The following is an 18,250-nucleotide window of genomic DNA, read 5'->3' on the forward strand; positions in this document are numbered from 1 at the left end:
TCAATTGTACCGGGTCTAAAATGAGACCGAGGAATTTAACCCGTTGAGTTGGCATGAGATTGGATTTCTGGAAGTTCACAATCCACCCATGTCGAATGAGAAATTGATGAGATATCCGAGCATCCTTTATCAGCTGTAAATGAGAGGAGGCCTTGATCAGTAGATCGTATAGATATGGTATTATCGTGACCCCCAACAGTCTCAATCCTGCTTACCATTACTGCCATTATCTTCTTAAAGATTCTCGGGGCTGACGATAGACCGAATGGTAGGGCTCTGAACTGGTAGTGATCCTTCACCAGTGCAAACCTTAAGCACGCTTGGTGCGGAGTCCAAATAGGAATATGCAGGTATGCATTCTTTATGTCCATGGATACCATGAACTCGTCTTGCTCCAAACCTGCAATGACCGACTGAATTGATTCCATCTTGAATTTGTAAACCCATAGAACCTGGTTTAAAGCTTTTAAATTGAGTATCGGTCTGACCGTCCCTTCTGGCCTTCGCGCAACAAAAAGATTGGAATAGAACCCCGTTCCCCTTTGGGAGGCGGAAACTGGAATAATAACTTCCGACTGTAGCCACTTTTGGATCGCTATAAGTAGGGCTCTTGCTGTCTGTACCCCTAGGAGATTATGTTCTTTATCCAAAGTTCTGGTGAGGTTTTGGCCCAGATGTCCCGAAACCCCTCCAGACGTGCGCCCCCCAAGGGGGACCCCATGTGAGCTGGGAGACAGTCATGCCACGGTCTTGTCAGCAGGTCTATCCTGCCTTCTGGCCGTTGTCTGTGCACGGCCTCTACCCCTAGCTCCACGTGCTTGTGTACCGAAACCTCTTCCTCGGGCACGAAAGGACTGCGATCTAAATTAATGAAACGCTGGTCCTGAATAACCTCTCCTAACCTGTGGAGTGGCCCCCGTATAAGGAATAGGTAGAAAGGTCAATTTCTCTGCTGTAGCCTGCGAATTCCGCTTGTCTAATTCTGAACCGAAGAACATCTCACCCCCAAAGGGTATGGATTCTACCACCTTCTTAGGGTCAGAATCTCCTTGACATTCTCGGAGCCACAAAATCCGTCTAGTCGATATGGCTAATGCGGAGATGCGTGATGCTATTCTGCTAATATCCTTTGAGGCCTGACACAAGTACGAAACGGATTCTCGAATGTGTTCCGCCAGTTGGTTAAAATTCTTCCAAGCTATTTTCCTCCTCAATAGCCTGTACAATACGTCCAGACCATGCTCCCATGGCCTTGTTGACCAAAGCACAGACGATCTCAGTTCTCTATGCTGCACTGCTGCTACGAAAATCGACTTTATAGCAGTGTCAACCCTACGATCTGACGCGTCCTTTAAAGTTGTTACATTAGGTATTGTTAAGATGGTCTTCTGCGACAATCTACCTAGGGAAGCATCCACTACTGGTGGATTCTCCCACTTATCCATTACACCCTTAGACAAGGGAGAAGTTACTTGAAATCTTTTTGGAAATTGAAAACGTTTGTCAGGTTTTTTCCAAGTCTCCTCCATTTGAGATTGGAGGGATTTAGGAATGGGAAACACTGCCGAACGCGGCCTTTGGGATTCGAACAAGTCGAATTCCTCCTTTCAACTAAAGACTCAAACCCTGATATTGCCGTGTCCTCTTCTGGAATCTCGGCGTCTAGGTTAGATTTAATTAACTCACCTTCTCTGTATCACTGAGAAGACCCTCTACCTCCTCTGATTTCTGTATAATAGGAAGAGGTCTTTTAACTGCCTTGCGCACATTCGTTTCTGTATGTGCGGGCGGCGTCAACTGAGGAATTACTCCATCATCTTGGAGATCCCGCAGCCCATTCCGAGAGCTGCTTGTGGAGATTGACCTAGACGGAGCAATGCTCCCAGGTGGGGCGTCCTTGTCTAAGCAGGAGTCGCACACCCCGGAGCTGCCGACCTGCATGCTCTTCTTGTTACATTTCGTATAAACATAACAGGTCCTGGAAGTCTTGGTTGGCTTTAGACCTGTTGTTGGAACCCCCTACCAGGGTACTTCTCGGCGCTTTCACCCTTTAATGTAGGAAGAGAAAGGCTGCGAGAGATGACGGAAGCAAGGGTATCGGATCCGGCTGGAATGACTGTTACTTTCCTTATATAGAAAAAATAAAATAAAAAAATAAATAAATAAAAATAAATTATATATAAAATAAAACACCAGCCAACATTCTCAACTGTGGCTCGGCTACAATGGTAGAGTCGGTATCCGTCTGCTTCCTTGTATTTTCGTCAGGATCTTTATAATAGAATTCCCTTGAAAATATAAATAGTAAGGCAGAATTATTTTCAGGAGATCCTCACATTTCCAAATTATATATATATATATATATATATATATATATATATATATATATATATAATATTTTTTATTTTTATTTATTTATTTATTTTTACCAGCAGAGGGAGCTATTGTAACACCTAAACCTCCCTCTCGGTCATCTATACGAGGGGGAGGGCTATCCCTTCCCCTTAGAATGGCGCCAATTAGTGAAAGGGAAAATGGCCGACACTGAAATTTTTCTGTCACTTCATTTATCTACTAGCCAGCGCTTTTGTCTCTTAAAGACTTTGCTCCTGAAGGACATTTCTTATTGATGAGCCAGAGCGGCTTCTTTCTGCTTGAGGTATATTTATTGTGGGGAGGTGTGCTGATTACACCCGTATAGTGGCCTCTTCCCCTCGCGTGGCTGAAGATTCACTTCAGCCGCGCGGAAACTACTGCAGCGACTCTGTCCCGGGCTCTCCGGGTCCTCCAGCCGAGTCTCCTTCTCACCTGCCACCCGGTGTGCGCGCCACGGGACCTTATCGCTAAGTCCCGTAGCGGCGCCCAGCAGAGACCCCGTCATGCGGCTCCCCTTCACTTGGCGTGCGCGCTACGGGACCGCTCTCCCGCAGCGGCGCCAAGCAGCATATCTCTGCGTCTCTGATCTGGTGGAGGGAGGGGGAAAGCAGGGGATGATTACGCCATGCTGCTGCCCTATGTCCTAACAGTGCCGCGTCTCTGCATAAGCTAGGAGCCCTATCTCCGAAGCGCAGCTCTCTGGGACTCTCCCTGCTCCGCACCGATCTCCCCAATGCTGTCAACAGGGGAGATCAGTGTGGAGCAGTCAAAACTGTTATAACTCGGCTTTCTCACTGAAGATGTTATTAACTGACTAGTACTGTTTATATCTATCTGGGCCCTTAAGTACAACCAGTACTTACTTCAGACTTGCTGTGAGGATCTCCTGTAGAGAGATGCAGGTCCCCGTTAGAAGGGATCTTTGTCTCTCATATATCTTACAGCTTTGTCCCCCTTTTGTTAGGTTGACGCAGCCATGAAAAAATTCCATGTTCTATTTTGTCTAGGAGCAGTAGCTCCCACGTGCTGTACCTCCAGCACAATTTTTCAAACTGAGGGAGGAGGGATGTGAAGGGGGAGGAGCCGGCTGTGCAGACAATGCTAATTTTAGATTGTGCCACACCTCCGGTTGCATGCTTCACATCCCTACTGTCTCAGAATGCTCCAGTGTACCCTAGTGGATGAAAGAGAGAGCCCATACTTGATCTTCCATGAAGATATAGCTGAGCTCCAGACACGTCCGCAGTTCCTTCCGAAGGTTGTGTCGGCTTTTAATATCAACCAACCTATTGTGGTGCCAGTTGCTACGGACTCCTCAGTTTCATCAAAGTCCTTGGATGTTGTAAGGGCTCTGAAAATCTATGTGAAGAGGACTGCTCGTCACAGAAAATCGGTCTCTCTGTGTGTCCTGTATGATCCCAAGAAACTTGATTGTCCTGCTTCCAAGCAGACAATCTCTCGCTGGATCAGGTTCACTATCCAGCATGCGTATACTTTGGCCTCCTGAGGACCTGAAGTTTGGTCACTCAGTTCTGCAGGAGCCTCCGTGCTCTCCCTCCCGTTCTGGGAGCTTTGGAACATCCCCGTGGTACTAATGTGGACCCCAGCATCCTCTAGGACGTAGAAAAAATAGGATTTTAATTACCTACCGGTAAATCCTTTTCTCGTAGTCCGTAGAGGATGCTGAGCGCCCGCCCAGTGCTTCGTTATCCTGCAGTGGTTATTTAGTTCAGTACTGCTTAGATCTGGGTAAGTACGGTCTTGTTACTTGGCAAGTAATCCTGTTCAGCCGTTGCTGATGTTTCAAGCTAGTTAGGTTGGGTTGCCTTGTGTGTGAGGTGGGTGAATCTCGCCACTATCTGTGTACAATCCTTCTCTCAAAGATGTCCGTCTCCTCGGGCACAGTTTCTAGACTGAGTATGGTAGGAGGGACATAGAGGGAGTAGCCAGCCCACACTCAAACTCTTAAAATGCCAATGGCTCCTAGTGGACCCGTCTATACCCCATGGTACTAATGTAGACCCCAGCATCCTCTATGGACTACGAGAAAAGGATTTACCGGTAGGTAATTAAAATCCTATTTCTCCAACGTCCTAGTGGATGCTGGGGACTCCGTCAGGACCATGGGGATTAGCGGCTCCGCAGGAGACAGGGCACAAAAATAAAGCTTTAGGATCAGGTGGTGTGCACTGGCTCCTCCCCCTATGACCCTCCTCCAAGCCTCAGTTAGGTTTTTGTGCCCGTCCGAGCAGGGTGCAATCTAGGTGGCTCTCCTAAAGAGCTGCTTAGAAAAAGTTTTTAGGTTTTTTATTTTCAGTGAGTCCTGCTGGCAACAGGCTCACTGCATCGAGGGACTTAGGGGAGAGAAGTCAACTCACCTGCGTGCAGGATGGATTGGCTTCTTAGGCTACTGGACACCATTAGCTCCAGAGGGATCGAACACAGGCCCAGCAATGGAGTCCGGTCCCGGAGCCGCGCCGCCGACCCCCCTTGCAGATGCCGAAGATGGAAGAGGTCCAGAAGCAGGCGGCAGAAGACTTTTCAGTCTTCCTGAGGTAGCGCACAGCACTGCAGCTGTGCGCCATTGTTGTCAGCACACTTCACACAGCGGTCACGGAGGGTGCAGGGCGCTGGGGGGGCGCCCTGGGCAGCAATGTATAATACCTTTTTATGGCTAAAAAATACATCACATATAGCCCTTGAGGCTATATGGATGTATTTAACCCCTGCCAGATCTCACAAACTCCGGAGAAGAGCCCGCCGAAATAGGGGGCGGGGCTTATTCTCCTCAGCACACAGCGCCATTTTCCTGCTCAGCTCCGCTGTGAGGAAGGCTCCCAGGACTCTCCCCTGCACTGCACTACAGAAACAGGGTAAAACAGAGAGGGGGGGCACTTTTTTTGGCGATATTACTATATTTAAGCTGCTATAAGGATACAACACTTATATAGGGTTGTTCCCATATATATTATAGCGCTTGGGTGTGTGCTGGCAAACTCTCCCTCTGTCTCCCCAAAGGGCTAGTGGGGTCCTGTCTTCAATAGAGCATTCCCTGTGTGTCTGCTGTGTGTCGGTACGTGTGTGTCGACATGTATGAGGACGATGTTGGTGTGGAGGCAGAGCAATTGCTGGTAATGGTGATGTCACCCCCCAGGGAGTCGACACCGGAATGGATGGCTTTGTTTATGGAATTACGTGATAATGTCAGCACATTACAAAAATCAGTTGACGACACGAGACGGCCGGAAAACCAGTTAGTACCTGCCCAGGCGTCTCAGACACCGTCAGGGGCTGTAAAACGCCCTTTACCTCAGTCGGTCGACACAGACCCAGACACGGACACTGAATCTAGTGTCGACGGTGAAGAAACAAACGTATTTTCCAGTAGGGCCACACGTTATATGATCACGGCAATGAAGGAGGCTTTGCATATCTCTGATACTACAAGTACCACAAAAAGGGGTATTATGTGGGGGGTGAAAAAACTACCTGTAGTTTTTCCTGAATCAGAGGAATTGAATGATGTATGTGATGAAGCGTGGGTTAACCCAGATAGAAAAGTGCAAATTTCAAAAAAGTTATTGGCATTATACCCTTTCCCGCCATAGGTTAGGGCGCGCTGGGAAACACCCCCTAAGGTGGATAAGGCGCTCACACGCTTATCAAAACAAGTGGCGTTACCGTCTCCTGATACGGCCGCCCTCAAGGATCCAGCTGATAGGAGGCTGGAAACTACCCTAAAAAGTATATACACACATACTGGTGTTATACTGCGACCAGCCATCGCCTCAGCCTGGATGTGCAGTGCTGGGGTGGTCTGGTCGGATTCCCTGACTGAAAATATTGATACCCTGGATAGGGACAGTATTTTACAGACTTTAGAGCAATTAAAGGATGCTTTTCTTTATATGCGAGATGCTCAGAGGGATATTTGCACTCTGGCATCGAGAGTAAGTGCGATGTCCATATCTGCCAGAAGAAGTTTATGGACACGACAGTGGTCAGGTGATGCGGATTCCAAACGGCATATGGAAGTATTGCCGTATAAAGGGGAGGAATTATTTGGCGTCGGTCTATCGGATTTGGTGGCCACGGCAACTGCCGGGAAATCCACCTTTTTACCTCAGACCCCCTCCCAACAGAAAAAGACACCGTCTTTTCAGCCGCAGTCCTTTCGGTCCTATAAGAAGCGGGCAAAAGGACAGTCATATCTGCCCCGAGGCAGAGGAAAGGGTAAGAGAGGGCAGCAAGCAGCTCCTTCCCAGGAACAGAAGCCCTCCGCGGGTTCTGCAAAGCCCTCAGCATGACGCTGGGGCTTTACAAGCGGACTCGGGAACGGTGGGGGGTCGACTCAAGAATTTCAGCGCGCAGTGGGCTTGCTCACAGGTGGACCCCTGGATCCTGCAGGTAGTATCTCAGGGTTACAGGTGGGAATTCGAGAAGTCTCCCCCTCGCCGGTTCCTAAAGTCTGCTTTGCCAACGTCTCCCTCAGACAGGGCGACGGTATTGGAAGCCATTCACAAGCTGTTTTCTCAGCAGGTGATAGTCAAGGTACCCCTCCTACAACAGGAAAAGAGGTATTACTCCACGCTATTTGTGGTACCGAAGCCGGACGGCTCGGTAAGACCTATTCTAAATCTGAAATCTTTGAACCTGTACATACAAAAATTCAAGTTCAAGATGGAATCACTCAGAGCAGTGATAGCGAATCTGGAAGAAGGGGACTTTATGGTGTCCCTGGACATAAAAGATGCTTACCTGCATGTCCCAATTTGCCCTTCACATCAAGGGTACCTCAGGTTCGTGGTGCAAAACTGTCATTATCAGTTTCAGACGCTGCCGTTTGGATTGTCCACGGCACCTCGGGTCTTTACCAAGGTAATGGCGGAAATGATGATTCTTCTGCGAAGAAAAGGCGTATTAATTATCCCTTACTTGGACGATCTCCTGATAAGGGCAAGGTCCAGAGAACAGCTGGAGGACGGAGTAGCACTAACCCAAGTAGTGCTGCAACAACACGGGTGGATTCTGAATTTTCCAAAATCTCAGTTGACCCCGACAACACGTCTGCTGTTCCTGGGAATGATTCTGGACACGGTTCAGAAAAAGGTGTTTCTTCCGGAGGAGAAAGCCAAGGAGTTATCCGAACTTGTCAGGAACCTCCTAAAACCAGGAAAAGTGTCTGTGCATCAATGCACAAGAGTCCTGGGAAAGATGGTGGCTTCTTACGAAGCAATCCCATTCGGCAGATTCCACGCACGAACTTTCAGTGGGATCTGCTGGACAAATGGTCCGAAACGCATCTGCAGATGCATCAGCGGATAACCTTATCGCCACGGACAAGGGTGTCTCTTCTGTGGTGGTTGCAGAGTGCTCATCTGTTAGAAGGCCGCAGATTCGGCATACAGGACTGGGTCCTGGTGACCACGGATGCCAGTCTGAGAGGCTGTGGAGCGGTCACACAGGGAAGAAACTTCCTGGGAGTATGGTCAAGCCTGGAGATGTCTCTTCACATAAATATACTGGAGCTAAGAGCGATTTACAATGCTCTAAGCCTGGCAAAACCCCTGCTTCAGGGTCAGCCGGTGTTGATCCAGTCGGACAACATCACGGCAGTCGCCCACGTAAACAGACAGGGCGGCACAAGAAGCAGGAGAGCAATGGCAGAAGCTGCAAGGATTCTTCGCTGGGCGGAAGATCATGTGATAGCACTGTCAGCAGTGTTCATTCCGGGAGTGGACAACTGGGAAGCAGACTTCCTCAGCAGACACGATCTACACCCGGGAGAGTGGGGACATCATCCAGAAGTCTTCCACATGATTGTGAACCGTTGGGAAAAACCAAAGGTGGATATGATGGCGTCTCGCCTCAACAAAAAACTGGACAGGTATTGCGCCAGGTCAAGAGACCCTCAGGCAATAGCTGTGGACGCTCTGGTAACACCGTGGGTGTTCCAGTCAGTGTATGTGTTTCCTCCTCTGCCTCTCATACCCAAAGTACTGAGAATTATACGGCAAAGGGGAGTAAGAACGATACTCGTGGCTCCGGATTGGCCAAGAAGAACTTGGTACCCGGAACTTCAGGAGATGCTCACGGAAAATCCGTGTCCTCTACCTCTAAGACGGGACCTGATTCAGCAGGGACCGTGTCTATTCCAAGACTTACCGCGGCTGCGTTTGACGGCGTGGCGGTTGAACGCCGAATTCTAAGGGAAAAAGGCATTCCAGAAGAGGTCATTCCTACACTGGTTAAAGCCAGGAAGGAGGTGACTGCACAACATTATCACCGCATTTGGAGAAAATATGTTGCGTGGTGTGAGGCCAGGAAGGCCCCCACGGAGGAATTTCAATTGGGTCGATTCCTACATTTCCTGCAAACAGGATTGTCTATGGGCCTCAAGTTGGGGTCCATTAAGGTTCAAATTTCGGCCCTGTCGATTTTCTTCCAGAAAGAATTGACTTCAGTTCCTGAAGTCCAGACTTTTGTAAAAGGAGTACTACATATACAGCCCCCGGTTGTGCCCCCAGTGGCTCCGTGGGACCTTAATGTAGTTTTGGATTTTCTCAAATCCCATAGCTTCAGCCAGGAGAGTGTCAGAATTGGCGGCTTTATCGTATAAAAGCCCATATCTGATTTTCCATTCGGACAGGGCAGAACTGCGGACGCGTCCTCATTTTCTGCCTAAGGTGGTGTCAGCGTTTCACCTGAACCAGCCTATTGTGGTGCCTGCGGCTACTAGCGATTTGGAGGATTCCAAGTTGCTGGACGTTGTCAGGGCATTGAAAATATATATTTCAAGGACGGCTGGAGTCAGAAAATCTGACTCGCTGTTTATACTGTATGCACCCAACAAGCTGGGTGCTCCTGCTTCTAAGCAGACGATTGCTCGTTGGATTTGTAGCACAATTCAACTTGCACATTCTGTGGCAGGCCTGCCACAGCCTAAATCTGTCAAGGCCCATTCCACAAGGAAGGTGGGCTCATCCTGGGCGGCTGCCCGAGGGGTCTCGGCATTACAACTCTGCCGAGCAGCTACGTGGTCGGGGGAGAACACGTTTGTAAAATTCTACAAATTTGATACCCTGGCTAAAGAGGACCTGGAGTTCTCTCATTCGGTGCTGCAGAGTCATCCGCACTCTCCCGCCCGTTTGGGAGCTTTGGTATAATCCCCATGGTCCTGACGGAGTCCCCAGCATCCACTAGGACGTTAGAGAAAATAAGATTTTACTTACCGATAAATCTATTTCTCGTAGTCCGTAGTGGATGCTGGGCGCCCATCCCAAGTGCGGATTGTCTGCAATACTTGTACATAGTTATTGTTACAAAAAAATCGGGTTGTTCTTGTTGTGAGCCGTCTGTTCAGAGGCTCCTACGTTGTCATACTGTTAACTGGGTTCAGATCACAAGTTGTACGGTGTGATTGGTGTGGCTGGTATGAGTCTTACCCGGGATTCAAAATCCTTCCTTATTGTGTACGCTCGTCCGGGCACAGTATCCTAACTGAGGCTTGGAGGAGGGTCATAGGGGGAGGAGCCAGTGCACACCACCTGATCCTAAAGCTTTATTTTTGTGCCCTGTCTCCTGCGGAGCCGCTAATCCCCATGGTCCTGACGGAGTCCCCAGCATCCACTACGGACTACGAGAAATAGATTTATCGGTAAGTAAAATCTTATTTTTTTTGTACATGATTCTCCAAGATTGCAAAATTGTGTTTTAAGGTTTGTGCTGTGCTGTGACCGTCATTAAACTATTCACAGCCTTTTTGATACATAGCTGCACATTCACCAAACAGTTGGACAACTGGGTGTAAACTGCTTTCAGTTGATTTGTTGTTGAATTTAAAGAGGCAGTAATATTAAATACAATACTGTGTGTATTGTTTTTAATATTAACCACCAGTGATGTGACTGCTAAGAAAAGCACCACTTAATAAGTTAACAACCTGGTGCTCATCCTAATGAAGTCAGCTATTTTTTTCTCTTTTATACGGCCCAACAGATTAGCCTATACGACGGCACTACCCACCTGTCCCTAAAATAAGTGTTTAGGATTGTTCTCTAGGGGATGCTTTTCTCAACTCTCTTTGGCAGGTTCCATTCTCAGGATTTCCAGCTAGATTTACTTTCTAAGTGGGGCAGCTGTCACCTCTACCTGTCCTAGGTCATTTACCTGCCCCCTTAAGACCCAGGCTGTCCCTCTTTTGGTGGTTGAACTCTGACCATCTCCGTGTTGGTCGCTCATTCTCAATATGGGATTGGACATTAATTACCACTGACGACAGTCTTTGGCTGGGGTGCAGTGGTCCAACATCAATTTCAGGGATGTTGAGCGCAGCTGGAGCACTTACTGCCCATCAGTGTCCTGGAACTCAGGGCAATCTTCAACATATTGAATGGCTGTGCCTTCACCTGCTTCAAGGGTATCCGGTAAAGGTCCAGTTTAACCTGTGGCATATATAAATGGTCAAGGGGGTGCGAACCTTCCACTAGCCATGAAGGAGAAAGTTTGCATCCTTTGGCGGGCAGAATGCCATGTTCTGGCAATATTAGCTATCTCCTTTTCCGGGGAAGGCAGTTAAGAGTATTAGGAGACAATAGATAGTATCTCAGTAGTCAGAATCTTAACCTCAGAGGCTGCTTTTCATTTGGAAGTTTTCCAGGATCTAGTGGATAGATGGATTTTTCCAGATGTTGATCTGATGAATAAATATCACAAGGTCCTACTTTAGTGATCCAAGATGAGGCACCTGGTGGCTCTAGTAGCGTGCACTCTCACTCTGCTCTGGTCCTTTCATTTAGTTTACCTCTACCCTCCGCTTCCTCTATTTCTGCGAGTACTCAAAATGATCAAGAGGAAAGATGGGGCCTAATTCAGATCTGATCGCAGCAGCAAATTTGTTAGCTAATGGGCAAAAGCATGTGCACTGCAGGTGGTGGGGTGGGGGGCAGATATAACATGTGCAGAGTTAGATTTGGGTGGGTTATTTTGTTTCTGTTTAGGGTAAATACTGGCTGCTTTATTTTTACACTGCAATTTAGATTTCAGTTTAAACACACCCCACCCAAATCTAACTCTCTCTGCACATGTTATATCTACCCCCCCCCCCCCCTTTCCTGCAGTGCACATAGTTTTGCCCATTAGCTAACAAATTTGCTGCTTCGATAAGATCCGAATTAGTCCCATGATCCTCGTGGCTCCACATTGGCTTCATGGTGCCTGGTTTTCCGACCTTCGAGTTCTCTTGGCAGGTGACCCTTGGTTTCTTCCTCCAGATATTATGTAACAAGGCTTGTTCTTACACCCCACCTTACCTCATTTGCGTTTAATGGTGTGGCTGTTGAGACCTTATTTCTTAGTACTATGGGGATTCCGGATGCAGTCATCCCAACTATGATAAGTGCTCATAAACCAGTATCAACGGCACACTATCACCGTATCTAGTGGGCTTATGGTGTGAAAGACCGAGGTTTTCTCCATTGTCTTTCAGGCTCTCCCATTTTCTGTTATTCCTTCAGGCAGGGTTGGATGCGGGTTTACGACTAGGATCCTTGAAGGTTTTGGCATTCACTATTTTTTTCCAAACACCCTTTTGACTTTACTTGATGCAGTTCAGAGATTCGGGGTTTTTTTTTATCTTCAGACCCTGTATCTTGCTCACACAGCTCCATGGCACTTTTTATTACAGTTTAGTTTTGAATGTTTTGACTCTGTAAATTTCAAGTAATTAACGTGTAAGACTATGTTTTCCCTTGCCAATTTCTCAGCTAGGAGAGTAATGGAACTAAGGGATAGATATATTATACCGGCACATATCGTTCCAATATCAGTCTTTCCGCTTTGCCCCTTTACCGACGTGAAGCAGTAGCACCGAGATGCATTAACATCTCGGCTGCTGGAGAGGGTGATGCCCTGAGTGTCACACACACCCGACAGCCGGTATATAGAGTGCCTCCCATAATAAAGATAACTGTCCCCTCAGCATGTTCAGGTTATAGGAAAATAGGGATTTGAGCGGTCATGCTCCTTTTTTTTTTTTATATGTCTTTTATAACATACTTGTTATGGATAACACAGGGATTTGTATACTTTATGGGTGTTCTGTTTGTAGGTGTGGGGAGGAGCTAGTTTATATTTACAGAAGCATCTTTGCCATGTTATGTATATCTTATACAATTTACACAATATAGACTAAATGCACATTCTTCTTTATCGGATGTCTTTTTATTCTTTGGTAGGAATCTTGCTTTCAAGCTGTATTGTACACTCGTTACTACGTACAGGCCATGTAGACAAGTGAGCAGGACCATATATGAGAAAGGGACATCATGTACAATCCTGTTAGTCTTAAACAATTTGTGCAGTACACCTTTAAAATGGGGCCACTCATGCTTTTTGACCTTGCTTTATGCTCGATAGAAATGGCTTCCACCTATGCGGAGTATGAGGAGTGGTCAGAAGAACCTATTCAGAATTCTGTCATACAGAATTATAAGAAGGCTCTACAGCAAGTGGAGAAGTACAAGGCTTATGAGGAGGCACTGGTGAGATCAGTACACTGCTTGTGTGCATTTCATACTTCCACATGAATTTTCAGAAATTAACAATTAGAGTAAAAATTACTTTGACTTTTTTCAATTACTGAACATTGTAAGAATTGCTGTGCATATTATAAGAATATATATTATATTATAAGAATAGAACCTGACCAACATTTAACTTAATATGGCCCTGAGTCGATCTAGGGCTGATGCCAGTTTATCAGCGTAAGTTGTACCCCTAATTGGGCGCACTGTCCAGTTTGAGCATTTTACATATTGGTCGTACTTCATTGCTGGGGTTTTCTTGGTACAGCAGTTTAAATGTAAAGTAACTGATAAACTGTTGGTTGATGCCTGATTTTTTTTTTTTTTTTTAATTGTAAATAAAGTGCTTCCATTTTTAAGTTTTTTTTTTTTGTTTTTTTTTTTCATTTTATTCTTACTTTACAACAAAAATGAATCACAGAATTGAAAGTATATATTTGGGTAAACATAAAAGCTTTGTACTCTTTACACAGCTAGCAAGTGTGCTTGAGTTGCACGCAGTAGACTTTGTTCTGTTATTTCTTACAGTTCTTAATGGCTGTCTTTCCATGGTTATGTTCCACTAGCTGGCTGCTGAAACACCAAAGTTGGCAGAATACCAAGCTTACCTTGACTTTGAAATGAAAGGAGGAGACCCAGCTTGTATCCAGATTATTTTTGAACGTGCCTTGGCTGAAAACTGTTTGGTGCCAGATCTTTGGGCAAGGTACACAGAGTATCTTGTGAGTATCTGGTTAGAAGGATAATTTTATGTATAATGATGGTCATAACTGTAGTACACATTTGGGTGGTGTTGCAAAAATTTCATATTAGTAAGTTCTAAATAAAAAAAAATGTTTCCAATTATATAGTGTGGAACAATAGTATTTTATTTATTTTTTGACATTTTTTTTGTTTTTTAATTTAAAGAAAAAAGTAAATTGCTGGCTTTTCTGGTTGTAGCAACTGTGGTAATTCAGATATATATATTTTTTCTCTGACGTCCTAGTGGATGCTGGGAACTCCGTAAGGACCATGGGGAATAGCGGGCTCCGAAGGAGGCTGGGCACTCTAGAAAGATCTTAGACTACCTGGTGTGCACTGGCTCCTCCCACTATGACCCTCCTCCAAGCCTCAGTTAGAATTCGTGCCCGGCCGAGGTTGGATGCACACTAGGGGCTCTCCTGAGCTCTTAGAAAGAATAGACTTAGGTTTTTTATTTTCAGTGAGACCTGCTGGCAACAGGCTCACTGCAGCGAGGGACTAAGGGGAGAAGAAGCGAACTCGCCTGCTTGCAGCCGGATTGGGCTTCTTAGGCTACTGGACACCATTAGCTCCAGAGGGATCGACCGCAGGCCCAGTCCTTGGTGTTCGGTCCCGGAGCCGCGCCGCCGTCCCACTTACAGAGCCAGAAGCAAGAAGATGGTCCGGAAAATCGGCGGCATGAAGACTCTGTCTTCACCAAGGTAGCGCACAGCACTGCAGCTGTGCGCCATTGCTCCTCTCACACACTTCACACTCCGGTCACTGAGGGTGCAGGGCGCTGGGGGGGGGGCGCCCTGAGGCAGCAATAAAAACACCTTGGCTGGCTAAAATACCTCAATATATAGCCCCAGGGGCTATATATGAGGAAAATACCCCTGCCAGAATTCCATAAAAAGCGGGAGAATAGGCCGCGAAAAAGGGGCGGAGCCTATCTCCTCAGCACACTGGCGCCATTTTTCCCTCACAGCTCGGCTGGAAGGAAGCTCCCTGGCTCTTCCCTGCAATCTACAGTACAGTAAGAGGGAAAAGAGAGGGGGGGGCATTAAATTTGGCAGTATATATACATATATTATATGAAAAGCAGCTATTAGGGACATAACTCAGTTAGTCCCTGTATATATATAGCGCTCTGGTGTGTGCTGGCATACTCTCACTCTGTCCCCCCAAAGGGCTTTTGTGGGTCCTGTCCTCGTTTAGAGCATTCCCTGCGTGTCTGCGGTGTGTCGGTACGGCTGTGTCGACATGTTGAATGAGGAGGCTTATATGGTGACGGAGCAGAGGCCGATTTATGTGATGTAGCCCCCTGTGGGGCCGATACCAGAGTGGATGGATAGGTGAAAGGTATTAACCGACAGTGTCAACTCCTTACATAAAAGGGTGGATGACGTAACAGCTGTGGGACAGCCGGCTTCTCAGCCCGCGCCTGCCCAGGCGTCTCAAAGGCCATCAGGGGCTCAAAAACGCCCGCTCTCTCAGATGGCAGACACAGATGTCGACACGGAGTCTGACTCCAGTGTCGCCAAGGTTGAGACATATACACAATCCACTAGGAACATCCGTGACTTGATCCCGGCAATAAAAAATGTGTTACACATTTCTGACATTAACCCAAGCACCTCTAAAAATGGGTTTTTAGGTTGGGGAGAAAAAACAGGCAGTGTTTTGTTCCCCCATCAGATGAATAAATGAAGTGTGTGAAAAGCGTGGGTTCCCCCGTTTAGAAACTGGTAATTTCTAAAGAGTTACTGATGGCGTACCCTTTCCCGCCAGGAGGATAAGTTACGCTGGGAGATATCCCCTAGGGTGGATAAGGCGCTTACACGGTTGTCAAAAAAGGTGGCACTGCCGTTTTAGGAACGGCCACTTTGAAGGTACCTGTTGATAAAAAGCAGGAGGCTATCCTGAAGTCTGTATTTACTCACTCAGGTACTAGACGGAGACCTGCAGATCGTGCTGCTGCAGCGTGGTCGGTGACCCTGTCAAACATGAGAACATATTAAAGACGTCGTCTTATATATGAGGGATGCACAGAGGGATATTTTGCCGGCTGGCATCCAAAATGAATGTAATGTCCATTCTGTCAGGAGGGTATTTGAGACCTGTCACGGGACAGGTGATGCTGACTTTAAAAAGATTCTGCCTTATAAGGGTGAGGAATTATTTGGGGATGGTCTCTGGGACCTCGTATCCACAGCCACAGCTGGGAAGAAATATTTTACCTCAGGTTTCCTCACGGACTCAGAAAGCACTGTATTATCAGGTACAGTCCTTTCGGCTTCAGAAAAGCAAGCGGGTCAAAGGAGTTTCCCTTCTGTACAGAGACAAGGGAAGAGGGAAAAAGCTGCACCTGTCAGCCTGCTCCCAGAATCAACATTCTTCTCTCGCTTCCTCTGAGCCCACAGCATGACGCGGGGGCTCCACAGGTGTAGCCAGGTACGGTGGGGGGCCGTCTCCAAAATTTCAGCGATCAGTGGGCTCGCTCACAGGTGGATCCCTGTTTCTTTCAAATAGTATGTCAGGGGTACAAGCTGGAATTCGAGATATCTCCCCCCAGCTGTTTCCTAGATTATGGCTTGCCGACAACTCCCTCAGGCAGGGAGGCTGTACTAGAGGCAATTAATAAGCAGTATTCCCAAAGGTAATACTCAAGTGCCCCTACTTCAACAAGGACGGGGTTACTATTCTACACGGGTTGGGGTACCGAAACCGCATGGTTCGGTGTGACCCATTTATATTAAAATCCTTGAACACATACATAAAAAAATTCAAGTTCAAGATGAAATCGTTCGGGGCGGTTATTGCAAGCCTGGACGAGGGGGATTACATGGTATCCCGGGACATCAAGGATGCTTACCTGCATGTCCCCATTTACCATCCTCGCCAGGAGTACCTCAGATTTGTGGTACAGGATTACCATTACCAAGTCCAGACAGGACTGTACAAGGCACCGAGGGTGTTTACCGGGGTAATGGCCGAAATGATGATACTCCTTCAAAAAAAGGGAGTTTTAATTATCCCGTACTTGGACAATCTCCTTATAAGGGCGAGGTCCAAGGAGCAGTTGCTAGTCGGGGTAGCACTATTTTGGAAAGTGCTACAACAGCAGGGTTGGATTCTAAACAGTCCAAAGTCACAGCTGGTTTCTATGACACGTCTACTGTTCCTGGGGATGGTTCTGGACACAGACCAGAAATAAGTGTTTCTCCGGGAGGAGAAAGCCAAGGAGCTGTCATCTCTAGTCAGAGACCTCCTGAAGCCAAAACAGGTATCGGTGCATCATTGCACGCGAATCCTGGGAAAAATGGTAGCTTCCTACGAAGCAATCCCATTCGGCAGGTTCCATGCAAGAACTTTTCAGTGGGACCTGTTGGACATGTGGTCCGGATCGCATCTTCAAATGCATCGGCTGATAACCCTGTCTCCAAGGACCAGGGTATCTCTAAAATGGTGGCTGCAGAGTGCCCATCTTAAGGAGGGCCGCAGGTTCGACATACTGGACTAGGTCCTAGTGACCATGGAGGCCAGCCTTTGAGGCTGGGGGCAGTCACACAGGGAAGAAACTTCCAAGGACTTTGGTCAAGTCAGGTGACTTCTCTACACAAAATATTCTGGAACTGAGGGCCAGTTACAATGCCCTGGGTCAGGCAAGGCCTCTGCTTCAAAACCAGCCGGTACTGATCCAATCAGACAACATCACGGCAGTCGCCCATGTAAACCAACAGGGCGACACAAGAAGCAGGATGGCGATGGCAGAAGCCACAAGGATTCTCCGATGGGCGGAAAATCATGTGTTAGCACTGTCAGCAGTGTTCATTCCCGGAGTGGACAACTGGGAAGCAGATCTTCTCAGCAGACACGACCTCCACCCGGGAGAGTGGGGACTTCATCCAGAAGTCTTCCAAAGGATTGTACACCTTTGGGAAAGGCCACAGGTGGACATGATGGCGTCCCGCATCAACAAAAAGCTATAAAAGATATTGCGCCAGGTCAAGGGACCCTCAGGCGATAGTTGTGGACGCTCTGGTAACACCGTGGGTGTACCAGTCGGTTTATGTGTTCCCTCCTCTGCCCCTCTTACCAAAGGTATTGAGAATAATAATAAGAAGGCGAGGAGTAAGAACGATACTCGTGGTTCCGGATTGGCCAAGAAGAGCTTGGTACCCAGAACTTCAAGAAATTATATCAGAGGACCCATGGCCTCTGCCGCTCAGACAGGACCTGCGGCAGCAGGGGCCCTGTCTGTTCCAAAACTTACCGCGGCTGCGTTTGACGGCATGGCGGTTGAACGCCGGATCCTGAAGGAAAAGGGCATTCCGGAGGAAGTCATTCCTACGCTCATTATAGCTAGGAAAGAGGTTACAGCAAATCATTATCACCGCATATGGCGGAAGTATGTTGCATGGTGTGAGGCCGAAAAGGCCCCAACAGAGGAATTTCAACTAGGTCGATTTCTGCATTTCCTGCAAGCAGGAGTGAATATGGGCCTAAAACTGGGCTCCATTAAGGTACAGATCTCGGCTCTGTCGATTTTCTTTCAAAAAGAACTA

At 47.3% G+C, this 18,250-nt stretch overlaps 1 protein-coding gene across 1 annotated transcript in view; it reads left to right on the forward strand.

The window, feature by feature from the left end:
* Window positions 1-18,250, forward strand: part of SART3 (spliceosome associated factor 3, U4/U6 recycling protein) — a 329,224-nt gene that overhangs the window by 148,078 nt on the left and 162,896 nt on the right. The window contains exons 6-7 of the mRNA XM_063913277.1: window positions 12,793-12,917; window positions 13,526-13,681. Coding sequence (XP_063769347.1) covers window positions 12,793-12,917; window positions 13,526-13,681 — 281 coding nt within the window. The remainder of the gene's footprint in view (window positions 1-12,792; window positions 12,918-13,525; window positions 13,682-18,250) is intronic.

The sequence above is a fragment of the Pseudophryne corroboree genome, chromosome 1, assembly GCF_028390025.1.
Source record: "Pseudophryne corroboree isolate aPseCor3 chromosome 1, aPseCor3.hap2, whole genome shotgun sequence".
NCBI classification, from domain to species: Eukaryota; Metazoa; Chordata; class Amphibia; order Anura; family Myobatrachidae; genus Pseudophryne; species Pseudophryne corroboree.